The sequence below is a fragment of the Apus apus genome, chromosome 7, assembly GCF_020740795.1.
Source record: "Apus apus isolate bApuApu2 chromosome 7, bApuApu2.pri.cur, whole genome shotgun sequence".
NCBI lineage: Eukaryota > Metazoa > Chordata > Aves > Apodiformes > Apodidae > Apus > Apus apus.
The window spans coordinates 30,224,978-30,241,580 of record NC_067288.1 but is presented as its reverse complement, the minus strand read 5'-3'; the positions used below and the strand labels follow the sequence as shown (position 1 = coordinate 30,241,580).

Here is a 16,603-nt window from a genome sequence, read left to right as displayed (position 1 = left end):
CAGCTGAAACCCAGAGAGATTGGTGCTCTGCAGTGAGTGGAGCCGCTCTGGTACAGAGCACGTTGCAAAAAATGACCTGTTCTGCCACAGTGGGTTTTCAGGTGATACTGTGAGTAAGCGCTATCGACCCATCTGTGACTGCACCACGCGACACAGTGGGAAGTCAGAGCGTTGCTCATCGCAGCCCGTGGGTCGCTCACACAGCAGAAAGAGCTGGAACAATCTGAAAGCCTGTGCAATTAAAAAAGCTCTTTCTTAATCCGTGATCCTCCAGCTTTTGAAAAGGCAGAATGCTTTGGATGTGTCCTTCAGACAGCTCTCCGGCAGCACCCCGGGGTGAACCGATTTGCTATTTGCACGTCCACACGCTGTGACTCCCAACATTCGGAGTGAGCCTCAAGTCACAAAACTGAAAATCTTCAGACCTGCAGTAGCTGACAACAGAGCTAAAATATTTACTGTGCTAATCATCTGTATTAATCTAGCCCAGCGAAAAATTTCAGCTGTTCGTAGCCGTGACTCAGTGTGCCGCGTGTTTACTGAACTGCACGTACGGCCCTTTAGAATAATCTGTTTAAACTCACAGAGTTAAGTCCCACGGGTAAAAGGGTGGGGAGGAAGAGGGAGATGTCAGTATCCTACGAACCAGCAGCATCTGTTTTGACAGCTTTTAATATTCCACATTAATCCTTTCTCCTGCTGATCTCCACCATGCCTGTGTGTCACCTTCAAACCAAGGCCATCACACCCTGGTCAGCTTTTCAAAAGATATGTTCGGGACACAGGTCAGAACTGGACCATATTTTCCTCAGCATTGCCAGGGAGACACCATCAGATTCACTGCGTGGTTGTCCATAATCAGAAATAGATCATATAAAACCCTAGACAATAATTTGTGTGTTTGTTGTTTTTTTTTCTTACAGCTGGATCACTTTAGCCAGAAGGCGACTAAACCTGCAGGGCTGAGTTCTGTATGACTACTTTGCTCCAACCTGGGGGTCGCAGCCCTGACCCAAACCAGGCTGTTATGGTAGAGCTGAGCAACCAGGGAGCTGCCTTGAAGGGGCAGATGGAGGATAAATTGGAAGCCAACAGTGACAGGCAGACCTGGAAGCATGAGTGCTTGTCAAATCCCTACAGCCAGCACCGGTAAGAACAGCCTTTCACTCCCAAAATACATTTAATTAAGTTCAAGGAAATAAAAATGTCAGCTATACTAAAGACAGCCTTATTAACAATCTCAGTTAAAATACCAGATTAAATGGACATGAAAACGGAGGTGTTCTCTACTGAAGGTCAATTATGGGTTGGCCCGCTGCGGATTATTCCAGTGTTTAATTTTAATGCTTTTAGTTTTATGCTCTGTGGCACCTTTCAGAATTCCTTACATTTGCCAGAATAATAGAGGCACCTTGTGTCAGCCTTGGCCAAGGTCCTGCATCGCCACTCACAATACTTCTCTGAAGTAACTAGCCCTGTGAAATAAATTCAGTGAAATTCATACAGTTTCTGTGAAACATCTGATTTTCAGCTGCACATGGCTTTCCATTTAAGGCAATTTGCAGTAAGAGGCATTCTAGCAGCGTGCTAAATCGACCACATTTGGATGTGTTACAAAGGCAGGCTCCGAACGAGCAGCTGCTGCTGAAAAATGTGGTGTGAGCATCATCCCTTCTTGGGTTTCATTTCTTTGTTCCTGAACTATAAAGTGGAAGGAACAGATTTTTGGCTTCTACCTGGATAGAAAGTTCCCACTCGAAGTGGATGGAAACATTTAATAGTTTCACGCCACATTGTTGAAGCCCAGGAAGCTGCTCACAGTTTACGACATTTCAGTAACAGGAATTTTGGGAAATACCCTGCCCAAAGAACTGGAATTGAGATGAAGGTCCAGCATACGTACTTGACTAGGCTCTGGATGTGGACCACATCCCAGAAAGTATTGCTGTTAAAACAGAGAACACTCCAGTTAGACTGGAAATTTATATCTGGATTTCTCTTCTTCAAGTATCTTTGGGAAGAAAGGGAAAAAAGCATTTCACAACTGGTAAATGCTGGCAAGGTCTATTATTGACAAACCCTGTACTTGTGTTTGCTAATGCATCACCAGCTTGGGAATGTTTACTGCTTGGAATTTTTGCTAGCAGGATTGGCCCCACACTGAGGTCAACTCATGGGAGGATTGTCCCTGTAGAGCACACGGTTCTACCACGTCTTCTCAGGCTGTCCCAGACCAGTGCAAACATTCCCAGTTTGGCTCCAAACGTCCTGCTCTCGAGTCAGGAACAGCAGGGCCATCATTTCAGGTCACTTCTCATAAAACTCCAAGAAGGAAGGAGACAGGGAGGGAGGGAAGGGGAGCAGGAAGCCAGGCTGGCTTTTCCATTTCTCAGAAGAGCAGGCTGGTTTTTCAGAGAACGCAGTAATTGCTATAACTGTGTCCTGCTCCTGTCAACCTAATATATGGTATTGAAAGATAAATACATTGTTTGTAAAATGTGACATTTTAGAATAATTTTAAGTGCTAAGCTTGTGAAACTTCCCTAACCACACATTTGCAGCATGAAAGTCCTGACTGCATTAAAACCATTTTAAATTAAAACATCAGGGTGTCTGGAGTATGGCTCTGGCAAGCTGGATCCAAAGCCTTGCTCTAAACACCTGGAACCTGGAGTCTTTTAGACACACTACAAAAATGTGTGTTTAAAACATTTTTAAAGAGCGTTGAGGTGTCATAGAGAAGTTTTCATATGCACAGATGTTTAATTTCCTCTTGGAAAGGTGTATTTCTGACAGCAGGGTATTTATACTAGAATATTTACATTAAAAAGCAACACTCTTTTAAAATTAAATCTAACTGTGTACTGGGTAACAGCCACTGATCATGGCTCCTAAACAACAAAACACAGCTCCTAGCCTTGGGTGAGACCCTACTGCTCTTCTGGATGATGAAGGGCTGTTTTGCCACTGGCCTTTGGCTGGCACAGCAATGAATACAACATCATAAGACGTCAATCGTCAAACCAACACCCTACAAGATTTTGGGGGTTTTGGGCTTTTTTTACATTATGAATTCCTAAAATGATGAAGTGCCTGCATGCACAACAAAGTCAAACAATGACACTTTCAGACACGAAAATATACTCTACAGGGATGGATGCATTTAGATGTGTTTTTTTTCCAAAGTCTACTGCTTAATAAATGTAAACCTTTGTAAGCACACAATTTTTTCCCCACTGAACTGAATTCACTTAAGGCGTGTTTTATGAATAACCACAAACAATTAATTTCCTTTCTGTCAAAAAAGTATTGCAATTATATCTGTCATTTAGAGACACTTCTTACAGAGAAAACAGTATTACAATAAAATGTTTCATTAACTATTAGCGTAACATTCTTTGCCAGTTGCACAACGACCTTATGCTTACATTAATAAGCATACTGTGCTTAACTAGATACATCTTTTTTAGCCAATCAGGAGATGAAACGATAACAAGAATAAAGCCAGAGCATTTCTGGGCGATTTGAACATTGAGAACAGTCAATACATCCATTGTTCAGTATCTCCATTTGGGAATCAGTGAGTCTGAACCGTATCCCAGCATGGATGCAATTCCCTACATGAATGCAATTCCCTACATGAATAGGGGGAGAAGTGCATTTGCAATCCTTCACACCCTCTTTTCATTCCACCTGGATTATACCTTCCTCTTAAAAGCTGTTCCAAGTTTCAATCTATAAAATTGTTACCCTACAACTGTGGGGTTCACTTTGGTGGGCAAAACGTCTACCCGACGGAGGACAAGGAGCACATTCAAATTCTGCCTGTCCAGGCCAGCACTTTTCCTTCCATATATGCCCTACCAGCCAGAATCAAACTGCTCCCACCAAGGCTAATCAACACGAAACACAAAACATCCAGCCTGAGCCACCTGCAGATGGAACGATCTGGCCGCTGGCAACAGAAACACAAAGTCAGAAATACTTTTTAAAACGCAACAAGAAAGCAACTTACACTTGGAATCAGATCCTGCAGGAGGACAAAGTTTTGCCCATGGGGACTGTCCAAGGACAGGCGGATGGCTCTGGGATTGGTGTGCTGCATTACCCTGGGAAGGTCTGTGCACAGATCCCGGGATGCAGGCTCTCACACTCCCATGGCCAGCTGTGTCCGGGACACGAGGCTGCAGCAGTGAGCTCAACCTCGGGGGAGGAAGGAGAGACTTATATATAGCTGCTGCAGGGATGAGCTGATGGGTGCTTTCAGGAGCTTGTTTCAGCTCCCACTGGCTGGAAAACGCTGATGACATGGAAGTTGAAGGGGCTCTGATCAGTGGGACAATGAAGAACCCTATTCATCACTCAGGCATGCACAAACTGTGCCCCACGACCTTAAACAAATAACCCGGCCTGCCAGAAGTTTGGTTGGGGTGTTTTTGTTTGTTTTGGTTTGTTGGTTGGTTTTTTTTTTTCCCCTCAGATCAAGTACACATTTCTCAAACTCATATGGAACTCATTCAGTGCACTGAAGGCTGCGATGTCAAAATCTCACCCACAGCAACTATTATCATTCTGTGCAGAAAACAAAAGAAACACAGATTTTATCAACTCTGATATTAGCCATGGCAAAGCCTTATTGTCTTCGCAGAGGCCTTAAGCAATGCAGCAGGAATGGGGGCTGAGGAAAGCAAGACAGGCCTCTCAGGGCTCGACCTGTGCTTAAAGAGCAGAGAGAATATGGGGACACAAGGAGAGAATGCCACTGTGAAGATCTCTTCTTTGCCACCTTGGGTTGGCAGTTGCCTGGGTCACTCAGCAAGAAGCCATCCATCAGAGAGAAGCTCTTTTTAATGCTCTATGACCGATCTGATGGGTTTATCCTACATAGCAGAGTGTGGCATCATCAGTGAAATACCAACCTCAACGAATACAGAAGGAAAAAACCCCAGTGGTTTGGCTCCTCAACTGTTCTCCAAAAACGCACTGCTGCTGTTGGTTGCAACATACCTGCTTATCTTCCCAAAGGACAGGTACTCTCTCCATCTGGGTGAGGATGCCATTTATACATATCCCTAGGTTTTCAGCTCACAGCCTCTTTGGAGCTTCTGACAGTCAGAGCCATTCCTGACACCAGGCACAGAGAACTGCACAACCCAGGGCTGCCTTCAGCGACGGGCAGGACAGCAGCTCTGGGAAGCAGGTATCTCCCCGGCCACGGCCACGAATGGATGTTTAGGGCAGGCCAGGAGAGCCCAGCCTGCCTCAGAACCACAGCAGGACAGGGTGAGCACCAGCAGGGAGCCCCACGGCTGCAGATGGCAGCTGGGCCCCAAGGACTGACAGGCTCCTGATGGCAGCAGCACGTGTAGCATCTTCATGTGACATCCACAGGTGGGGCGGAGGGGAAAACAGTTTTTATCCGTTGCTATGGAGTCATGATTAGCTTGTATGTCTTCAGAGCCTGCCGAGGAGAAATGAAGGCTATTTTCTTATATAGATGTCATGAAATCAATCCTTGCAGAATTTCTGGAGTCAAAGGCTAAACAGGTTTGCCTGAATACCTTCTGTTACTTGATACACAAATAAATCTAGCCGGGAGACCTAAAACGAGTGTCATTTTTCAGCTGGAGCTGATGGCAAAAAAAATTGCTCTTTAGTCTCATTTGGAGTTGTTTATGCACACAGTAACATAACCAAAGTGTGTTAAATAAAACACAGCAATTATCTTCACAGAAAACGAGTCTCAGGAAATTCAGCAAAAAACCCCTCCCTTACTGCAAAGCATTGTGACTTCAGAAGAAACTTTTCCCTTATTCTCTCCAAATGCTAAAAGAAAACCTGATGTTCTTCTTTTAAAATGTGTCTGCCTCTAGGTCTTTGGCACAGGTTTGCTGATGGGAGGGCCGGCAATCTATTTAATGACTGCATTGACGTCAATAGCATAACTGAAATACTTACTAAGAAGCATGAGTCCAACTTTCAGGGGGTGTGTGTTCACAGGCAGGCACAACACACGAAACGGACTCTTCGTGGGAATGAACTACCCCCAAAGAGCAAGAAACAGCCTCAGGAAGTCCCCAGCGTGGTCTGGAGCTCGGTCAGCTCTCTTGCTGCTTCTGCAGGTAACTCTTAAAGTTCACTGTGAACCGCACTTTTAATTTCTCGAGCAGTAATAACCACTACACTGATCAAGAGCCTTCATTTTACCCAGTCACATCATTAAGCTGTTCTCTATCTGATTTCTCTTACAGTTTTGCTTAGTTTCTAAACAATCTGCCTCATTATAGCACCACAACCTTCAAAATAACACTTGTAGGTAATAAGCAAATCTACAGCTCCGCTGGATATCCTGTGCACAGTTACTTTTTAGCTCAGCTATTTGGTAACACCTGGTTCCTCCTGCACTCCTGTTAAGAGCCTGAAGTTCCACATCCACCCCAGCTGTACAATCTGCCTCCAGAATCAACAGGCCAGCTCTTTGGCCAAACTCACAGCAGCCCAACAGAGTTTCAAAATGAATCCTCTATTTCGTACATGCCCAGAGCCATTCTCTGCAGGCCAAGCAGAGGAAGTATGGTGCAACAGCACTGGCTCTGAACTAATTACTTGGGATTTATAGATACTTGTAAGAGTTGACTTGGATGCACAAGGCTTGTTAACTCTTACAAAAAGCTGGGACTTTCCTTAGCACCAGGACCAGCACTATGCAGTCTTTTGTTTACGCTTTATACAAAAATCCGTGCACGAGGCTGTGTACATCTTACACCCACATAAAAAATGAAAGAGTACAAGTTTTGAGTTCGTGTAAAGGCATGTGAGAAGTGCAGGCAAACGTGCAGATGTGCAGGAAAGCAGAGGCTAAGGCACAAGCAAGAAAAATACTGATCTTTCACTCCCACCCCCAGAGAGGAATTTTAACAAAGCTTTAATCCCGTGAGCCCTGAAAAGCCTGTGTGTGACATCCCTCAAAGTGCTACACCCCCCCCAGAGCCCGGGGTGGCAAAGCAAACGGGCTATATTATCATGCTAGGTATATCATTAATTGTGAGGACATCCTATAATTTACTGTTGAAAGCATCCAAGGGCCACTCAGTTGCCTGCTCTTGAGAAAAGTTTCTGCAAAGCCCTCACAGCTCCCAGAAGCACAAGACACTGCCTGACCCTTAATTCCAGGCTTTGCTCCTGCCAGAGTTCAGACAAACATCCAGACTGGTACATGACCATTGTCATGCAGCTGGGGAGAGGCCTTGATACTGGGAGTCTAAGCAAAGAGCACCAATCCTGGGCTGAGCCGAGAGAAAGATCAGGACAACAAGAAAAAGTCCTGGGAAAAGCACAAAGGAAACAAAACAGATGGAGAAAAGACTCTACCGCAGTGGGTGGAAGAACAAGAGGCTTAGAATGAATGTAGCAGCCAGTGAAAGATGATTTAATTCAGAGAGAATTAGGGTCCGTGGAGTAAATAAATATGGAGGAAGGAACAAAACTAAGCAGGAACTGCCAGACTTGTTGCTGGTTAAAGATGTTATTAGTTGAATCAACTGAGTAGGAACTAAAGACCTTCCAGTGACACCAGGGGAGGGGAGAACTGGATGGAGTACAGAATGCACTGATGGATTCACTGAGCACAAGGTAGCACAAAGGTCAGTGAAAGTAACTGTGGCAGAGGCCACACTTTAAAAAAAAAACCCAAAAAGGAGAATAGGAGCAAGAAACACCACAGACACTGGAGCAACACTGTGTTTATCCCATTGTTTCTGTAGCTCCACAGAAGGCAGCTGGGCAGAACCCCTTCATAATCCAACCCTGCACCCTGTAACATGACACTCCACTCAGGAACCTCCTGTTCCAGTGTGTTCCCACTGTCCTTCCCAGCCACGGAGAACAGGAGCTAATTAAGGATTTATGCACTTTTTGCTACGGCTTCATATTTCCCTGTTATGGTTTCTCAGTTAATTCATAAAAGCAATTTGGTTCATTCCTGTGATCTGCAGTTATAACAAAATAACAGGAAAAATCTGCCAGGTTTGCTGAAGCTGATACCAAGGACAAAACACAGGATGTTCAATACATATCCCTCTTCCTTTTATGGCTGTGGTTATAAGGTTAAGAAAGCTCTGAAATTTAGTGACATCAGGATCGGCTCTGAAAGCACTTTGTCTCATGAGAAACCTGGCCAGAGTTTTTCATGCTTTCATGAAAATGAAAGCAAAAAAGAGAAAAGGATTTCGTAATTTGGAAGCAGCTCATTCATGTCACCACGGGCCTGGGTCCCCAGTGATGCAACTCCTTGGGAGGACACCAGCATGAGATTCGGCTCCTCTGGCTTTGAAGCAACGGACAAACCCTGTCATCTTCTAGCTGGAGTAAACAGCTGGCGTGTATTCCTTCCAGTGCAAATGCTGAATGCAATTTGTCTCCCTCCAGGGTAATGTTATTAATGTATGCTCATTTGCTCTAAACCCTGAGTTCTGTACTTTTCATAACAGGATATAAATCACCCCAGTAATGACAACTAAAAGGAGACATATACGAGGTACTCACAGTGATGTCAATTGACTGCGGTAAATCTATGAATCAATGTGTGACATGGGAGAGCTAAAATAAAATTCCAAGCTTTGCCGACTAACCAATCTAGAAAATACAAACACATTTCATTTCAAAACACATTCTTTGATCTAAAGGGATGTAAAGCAGCCGAGTCCCAAATCAAAACATTACTGTTTCCTTCTCCAAAACTTCCAGGAAAAATGCTCTGCCTCCTTTCAGACTCAGGAGCCATCAGCATGTAACTGGAAGGGTTCTGACAGGAAAGTCTCTCCTTCCTCTCATAATTTCCAAATCACAAGTCATCTAGGAAAAAAAGCTGCAAACTGGGAAATAAAAAATTCCGCTTAAAAACCTTTGATCTCGCTGCTTTTAAATGGAAACTTCCTTAGAAAGTAAATGGCCACCATTGTTTTCTGTGCCACGGAAATGAGTTGCAGCATGTACAAATCTCTGTAAATAGGTGAAGGGAGGCAATCAGCACCCTGATCAACCCCTGGACAGAACAACTACAGCCTCCACGGGGAACAAGAGAGGCTCTATGGGAACCTGGAATGCCTTCTGGGCAGCGAGCTGGGGACACCAAACTCAACAAGGTCAGAAATTCAGAATGGTCCTGGTTTACATGCTAGAAGAGCACAAAAGAAGAAAGTTAAGTGCAGGACAGAGTAACACTGGTGTTCCTCACCACACCTCTGCTTAGGGGAGAACGTGAGCTGAGGGTGCCCAAGCAGTCACAGAAACGAGCAGGAGGTGTCAGGGTGCTGGCCTCGCCCAGAAGAGCATGTCCCCTCTCTCAGCTACAACCCTGGGCAGAGCTGCTGTCCCTGCTCAGCCAGCTCCCTCCTGACCCCCTCGCTGCAGGGGTGTGACCCCACAGCAGGAGCAATGTCTGAGGCTGACCGGGAGGATTGCTTCAGCCCAGAGACCAGAGCCCGTGAGAGCTGATGAAATCCAGCAACAAATACAATCTGAAGCTGAACTTCAGTGAGAACCCCAGGCTTTTCCACTAACAAGGTCAATACTGCCTTCTTGCATGCAGGAAATTACACAACTTCCTATCAACCTAAAAAATATTTCTTAGTCCTACCTACCAACTGTCACAATTCAGTTGTAATGATACACCTCACATTTTTGGTTTCATTTGAAGGTTGAGCTGGTTAAGTTACATGGTTAAGAACTTACTTATTTGAGAGGCCACAAATCCAGCCTGTAATTCTCTACTTTTGACAAGTTCCATAAGTGTTAAAAAGTTGAAAGCAATTGTTTCCACAGAAAGTGTTATGATAATTAATCTAAAAATTCGTGGAAGGGAATTCTCTCCTCATTACTAGATTCTGTAACCTATATAAACAGATCTTTGGAAAGCTTATGAAATTTTCTATTTTTATTTTTCCCCCCCCCCAGGCCACGAAAATCAAAGTCCTGCTAGAACAGATTTTTAAATAAAGTGACGAGCTGCATTTCTGCTGGCCCTGACTCGACACTGTTCACAGAGAGGGAGGGAAGGAGAAGGCATTTAAGATCATGCTGTCCAGTTTTCTTTCTGCATCAGAGGTTTCCATATGCCCTTAACAAGTTTTGAGGAACCTACTCTGGAAGTCTCCAGGACTATCCGTGTCCTCAGCCAGTAAACAGTAAAGAGCATGAAGGGAAATTATAGTTATCCAGGCTTCACACACTGTAAAAATTAAGCTTTATTAGTCCCTCCTAGCACATAATTATTGGAAAGGCTGCAATTAAAACCTTACAAACAGGTACTCCTCCAAATCTTATCTCCTGCTCTATGGGAGTAACCTTTAAATTAGACCACGTAGGGCCAGCTCTGCTCCTGACAGGGGTCCCACAAGTGCCTGCTACTGCATGGCCTTGTGAGGTGAGGGACACTGTGTGCAGGGGGAGCAGACAGGAAAGAAGATCAGCCACACTCACCGACTTCTTCTCTCTTGCCATTGCTAACTGTAGAGTTCAAAAGACCACAAGCAAACAGTGAAATGAAAAGAAAGAACAAAAAGGTTCTAGGGCAGCCTAATAAAAGCAGAGGAAGTTTCACCTGAGAAAGGCTTTTTTGAGATTGCAATTTTTACATAGATCACATGGAGACAAAGTTAAATAAACAGGATAAAAAAATCCAGCTGTGTCTGAGCCTGTTTGAGGCTTGTAGGCTGGGGCTTGTCTGGGCCTGTGCAGCACAGGGACTCAGAGGAATAGCAGTCACTGTGGCCATGACTATCAAACCAAAATCATGTTCACCTTACATGCTAACACACAAAGATAAACCCAACCCCCAAACTATTCAAATAACAATATTTCAGTCCTGATAGTCCTCTCATATTGGTTTTGCACCAGGAACCCAGAAGAAGCTCTGTGAGGCCAGAGCTGCACCAGGGGAAGGGGGCAGAGAAGCAGCTGTGAGGAAAAGGATGTGCAAGAAGCCTTGGTCTGTGTCTGACCTTACAGGTGATTATCGGAGTCGCACACGTACCTTGCAGGTTAACTCTGGAGACAGGTGGCTGACTCGTTGCTGGAGATCTCCTAAGAGGGATAGAGAATACTCTATAAATAGGCATTGTTTTATCATTTCAAACCCTGTTGGCAGTTCAAACCACCACCTCCCACAGTGAAAAATCCTTTTTCATACTCACAAAGAAGCCCGAAACACTTTAGAATGACTTGGCAGTTAATGAGCAAGACCAACAGATCTGCTAGGAAACCCTAAAGATGTCACGTCCTCTGGCTCAGTGCACATTGATGTTGAAAAGAAGGTACACCAGGGAAGAAGTGATATCATCCCACACTGCCTTCGCAGCACTTTCCTCCTCAAAATATGCCTGGAAGCCAGCAAGGGCCAGTCTCCGTGGCTGAAGGGGGTCAGGGGGTCCTGCAGAATCAAGGCCTTCTCCTGAAAAAGCTTTTCCCTACAAGGTCTGGACTGGAAGTAACATCAACTGCCACACCAGCGTGGGGGCTGCAAGGCAGTGCCATGGGTAAGGTGGGAAATGTAGGGCTTTAAACCCTTCAGTTAACAGTATGAATTACACCTGGATGCAAGTAAGAAGAGGGTGCAGCCACTAGCACAGGCTCTGAAACAGCTGAAAGACATTTTTTTGACGAGGAGCAACAACTTCATCAGAAAATACTGGGTTTCATAAGGGCCAAAAGCTATTTGAAAAATTTGCTCAAGTCAAGCAAACAGGGCCTGACTGGAAAAAGGGTGCAGTATTTCTTCAAATGTCCAAATATTTCACTGTGAGATTTGCCAAATAAAACTGTTATTTTTTTTCAAGTTGAAACCATAATTTATAACATTTTTTTTAAAGACGTTAAAAAGAGTTGACACCAAAAAATCAAGAACCTTCATTTTGGACTGAATGCAGTATTTCAGGCCGACAAAAAACGAAACTTTGGGCTTTTCCTTCCCTAAGAAGTTCCTGATACATTTTAACTGAAGCCAGATTTCCCCACACTCTCCCTTAGCCAACCTCCTAACCCCAGTTTTTTGAGTCAGCCACTGAACTGAAACATCCATTATTTGCCAGGTCTCCTTTGAAGCTAAAATCAAAGCAAGTGAGCAGCTCAATTCTGCTGCACTTGTAGCTCCGGAGGGTTCTTCAGAACTGCCCCAGGAAGGCCTTGCTAACCAGGTATGATCTGTGTTGGAGCAAGGAACCCTCTGCCTCCCCATCTGAAATCCCGCTTGCCGGCGGGGATTCCAAAGGCCCGGCTTTTCGGGAGGGAGCAGCAGGACCCAGACTCTTCGAAGGGTTCAGCACAGGGCGCACACGTTGGATGCCGACTTCTCTTCAAATCTGCCCCGACCTGCCTCTGCTGAGCCTTTGAAAAGCCAAATCTTGAAATCTCTCAAAAACAGAAACTCCCCAATAGGGACACCACGCCGCAGCTGCAGCGCTTCCAGTATCTGGGGAGACGTGTTCCAGGTATCTCCAAACCCTGAGTTGCACAGACATGCCTTCGGGGGGGCGGGGAGGGATGAACTACTATTCAGCAGGGTATTCCCCACTGCAAAGGGAAGGGCGCCGCTCCTGGCATCTTCCAGCTGTCCTGGCTGTGCCCATCTTGGTTTCTGCTGCAGGGACCAGAGCTCACGGACACCAGCAGGTCCCAGTGTGCACGGCTCCTGCTTCCCGCTCCTCCTCTCTCGCCAGCCGGCACTAAGAGGAGCAGGCGCCGGGTGCCTTCTGACCGTGCCCTGGGCCACATCTGCCAACCTCAGGCAGGCCAAAAACCATCAATCATACTCTCCTCTTTTCCAACCAGGAAACTGCCTTAGAAACCCTAATGTTAAAGTCCAAAAAAGTATGACTTCTGGTGGTTTTTTTTTCCCTCCAGCCCTTAACATTCATGTTTTCCAGCATTTCTGTAAATATGTGGGACAGCATCCTCTTCTTGTTTTGATTGCTGTTTTTTTTTCCACAGGGCAGGGGGTGGAAGAGGAGGCAAAAAAAGGGGGGAGAGAGGAGGGGCTAAAGAAAAGCTGAGATTCTCATGATCCCCAGAGCAGAAGTTTAAGTAAAATACCACATTATCATGAGACATGTGATAAAATCATGAGCTGGCAGCATGGCTATAACCCAGCAGAGCTGTTTGGAAACTGTGCGGGAAGCTCCGTACTGCCTGGAAGCACATTCTGCCACAGGCTTGGATGTTTGGTGTATAATGGTTTAAACATTTAATGACTTTTATTTTGGCTGGACACATGACTTTACACCTCAATCAAATCTGGGAATGTCTTCAAAAGGACACTACAAGATGCCTCTGTGTCCTACAGGTTACGCCCTCGCTTCCTTCCAGCCCTGTCCAACTTTATATTCCTCATTAACAACTGCCAAAATGCCTGAGCTGCTCAAAAAAGCAAAGCTTAAAAAAAGGAATCTATTTCAGCCATCTGTTTTTCTATTAACCTCCATCTTGGAACGCGGCGGTTCCTTCCGACGGCAATTTGCAGCGAGAAATCAGCGGGAGGAAGACCTCAGGCCCGGAGAGAACGCCGGGCTCTGGATAAAACACAGTACTTCGCCAGAAGGCAGAGCGCAGGGTGGGCATCCCGGCGTTGTGCTCTCTGGCACCTCGTCCTTGGCTGCAGGAGCCGGCGGGACCCTCGGGGCGAGCAGCGCCCGCCAGGCCCAGGGTGGGACGGGTGGATGCGCCCCCGACGCCGCCAGGAGCCAGCGGTGCTGGCTTCACACGCAACGGCTCTCTCGGGGCCAAGCGGGCCAGAAAAACGACGGTGACTGGCTCATTATAAATAGCGAAGGGGAAACGGTGGTTCCGGGGAAAGGCGTAAAGAGGAGCTTGTTTGGTTTCTCCTGCTCAGCAGGTATGAAACACAACATCCTCCTCTTGGGCTCGGCACGTCGCCTTCCTCGTGCAGCGCGACGACGGCGTCAGCGTGAGGAAGGATCCTGGCAACCCAGGCCAGCTCCACGCGCGGCCCCTGGGAGCCAAGCTGCTGCGTGTCCCGTCGGGGAAAGCCTCCCTTTCTTCCCGAGGGAAACCCCACGAGGAGGGGACAACCCTCCCTCTCCCTCTCCCGCGGGCAGCTGCGGGCGGGCAGGGCGGCCCCGGGGCTGGCGGGAGGCAGGAGCGGCGCCCTCTGCCGGCCCGCCCGAGGAGGCGCGCTGGCCGCGCCACGCGGGACGGAGGGTCCGGCCCCGGCCCCGGCCCCGGCTGCTCCCCAGGGAAGGACAAACCCACGCGCTTACTTGTTGGAGGTGCCGTGCAGATTGGTGAGGAGCGTGAAGTTGTTCCTCACGCTTCGCAGACTCGCCAGCACCTAGGAGGGAGGGAAAACCCCAGACGTTACCTTCGCCGCCGCGGGTTTTAAGCGGTGTGTTTTCTTGTTGGGTTTTGTTTGGGGGGGTTGGGTTGGTTGTTTTTTTTTTTTCTTAAGTTCAGAGGCCAACAGGCTGCCAACTCACCTGGGCGAAAGGCGTGACGATCAGGTCGTCCCCGTGCCTAGGGAGGAATGGGAGAAAACATGCAAATTTACTTCAAGCAGGACGTCGCTCCGCTCAGAGAACGAGGTTTTACAGGGGGAAGTCTTCCCCCGTGACAAAACACAACACCACAACCCCACGTTAAGCCGTGCAGCGTTTATTTCACACTGCATAAAACCTCGCTCCTCATGGAAAGGTGTCACAGCGTGTATCCCAACCAACCCGCCTGGAGCAACCGTTCAGACTGGTTAACACCAGACAATAAAAGCCAGGAAACTCATAAGTTAAACCAGCCCGCTCACACCACGGTGGAAAAAAAACCCCACAGCAGTCCAGAGAAAGGTCAGCTTTGAGTTTCCTGGCTTTTGTTGATCTCTGTCACAGTCTTTAATGTTATTCAGACACTGGGTTTTTGTCCAGCTGTTTTCATCATGGAAGATTTGAGCAGAAGTTCTGAGAAAAATACATCGTCATTGTCAATTTATTATTTTTTTTTTATATTATATATAGCACTTGCGTGTGTATGAAAAAAAATCCAGCATGATTTACCTAACAGAGTCATGGCAGGCTGCAGGATGCCACTGGCACCTCCAGAGAGGTGTCCACCACCGTATTTACTAAACGCTAACCAAGGGGGAAGGGAATGTTCTCTTCCAGGTGAATTCTCCTCATGGAACTCGCTCACAGATTTCCATTTCATGACAAAACTTGTAGAGCTTTCATAACAGCTGAACGTTTTTTGTTTTGTTTTGTTTTGGTTTTATGAGCACTTTTTTATAGCTTAATGGTCACTTTAAAGCTTCAAACCGTGCCTTTTAAAATAAAGGGCTCCAAATCCAGGACACTCATCTAAGCTCCACGCTCTGTGTTATATTGATCCACTCAAGCCCAACCATCTGCCTGGGCTTTCTGCTGTATTTTCCGCTCAGTTCTAGCGAACAACCCATGACAGAAAACAGGGTGGAGAGGAGTAATACTCTAAATATAAGTACAGTCATATTTCTATTGTCCAGGCTAATGGAGCGTTACTTACTTAAGAGAAAGCAGAGATGATGTTAACCAGGCTCTGAGCGTGCATGGTGAAAGTATAAAGGAGATAAAAAGAGCGCAGAAAAACACCAAGAAAGCTCTTCTGCTCAACTACAGAGAGAAGGGGACTGCTACAAGGAGAGGATGAGGACAGGGAAGTCACGCCTTGGCAGACCATAAAAGCAACCATCTCGGGCACTCACGCTGTGAAATGCAGGTACCACCCATAAGCACCTCTTACCAGAGCTCCAAGGATTCCAGGATGCCACGTAAAGCCCTGAGCTACTGTAAAACGTGACGTGAGCTGAATCTATGCTTACTGTTCACTTGGGAGAGAAGAGTTCCTGGACATCGTCTTTGGTGACAAGTCATAGTCGCTGTCGGATCGGTACAGGAAGGACTCCCTGCGCTGGCTGTGGCCCGGGAACGTGGTGTGCAGCACCAGCCCTGAGGAGGAGCTGGCCTGCGGGTCCAGCGGGCTGCGACCTGGGGACGGGCCATTTTCCACGTCGAAGCTGTGAACAAAACACAAACAGTGTGTCAGGTGCACCTGCCAAAAGATGTTTTCTAGCGCACGTGTCGCGTGGGCAATTGCCCGCACCGTGTTATTTGCTCAGTGCAGGAGACACAAGGCTACACTTACTGGAGCCTCTCCCTGGCATATTTGTGATGTATGCAAGCAAGACTCCGCATTATGATAAAACATTTGCCCCCGAGGCTTCTTTCCTGCTTACATCTGCTCAGCCTTCCTTCAGCCTGAATTTCTCCAGGCTCAGCACAGCTCCTGTCGCTCCCAGCATGAACACGCAGCAGCCCAGCCCAGCTGTCCCCAAGCTCTGCAGCCTCATGGCCACAGGGTTTGCACCAGGCAGGGGGCTGGATCTGCCAAACCTCACTCCATGCCTTAAAACCATAACAGGGACGAAAGAAGTGATGACATGCCACCATCCTCCAGCCAAGCCCTGTCTCCAGCCATCGGGGAGGCAAACTTTTGAAATCCTGCAAGAGCAGGGAGGACTTGGCAGTTGTGTGAGCTGGATGCCCGAGTCTCTTTCCAGCCAGGGTTCAAG

The 16,603-nt window shown here is 46.8% G+C and overlaps 1 protein-coding gene across 5 annotated transcripts in view; it reads right to left on the bottom strand.

Annotated features, from left to right (window-relative positions):
- Nucleotides 1-16,603, bottom strand: part of PDE4B (phosphodiesterase 4B) — a 202,054-nt gene that overhangs the window by 43,587 nt on the left and 141,864 nt on the right. For 3 of the 5 annotated variants that reach the window (XM_051625507.1, XM_051625508.1, XM_051625510.1), the window contains 4 exons: nucleotides 15,854-16,048; nucleotides 14,487-14,523; nucleotides 14,271-14,341; nucleotides 11,033-11,082 (listed from right to left, as the gene is read on the bottom strand). In XM_051625507.1, the coding sequence (XP_051481467.1) occupies nucleotides 11,033-11,082; nucleotides 14,271-14,341; nucleotides 14,487-14,523; nucleotides 15,854-16,048 (353 nt within the window). Of the gene's footprint in view, nucleotides 1-5,007; nucleotides 5,113-11,032; nucleotides 11,083-14,270; nucleotides 14,342-14,486; nucleotides 14,524-15,853; nucleotides 16,049-16,603 lie in introns of those variants that run through there. The other 2 variants (XM_051625514.1, XM_051625511.1) reach the window with 2 other exon arrangements.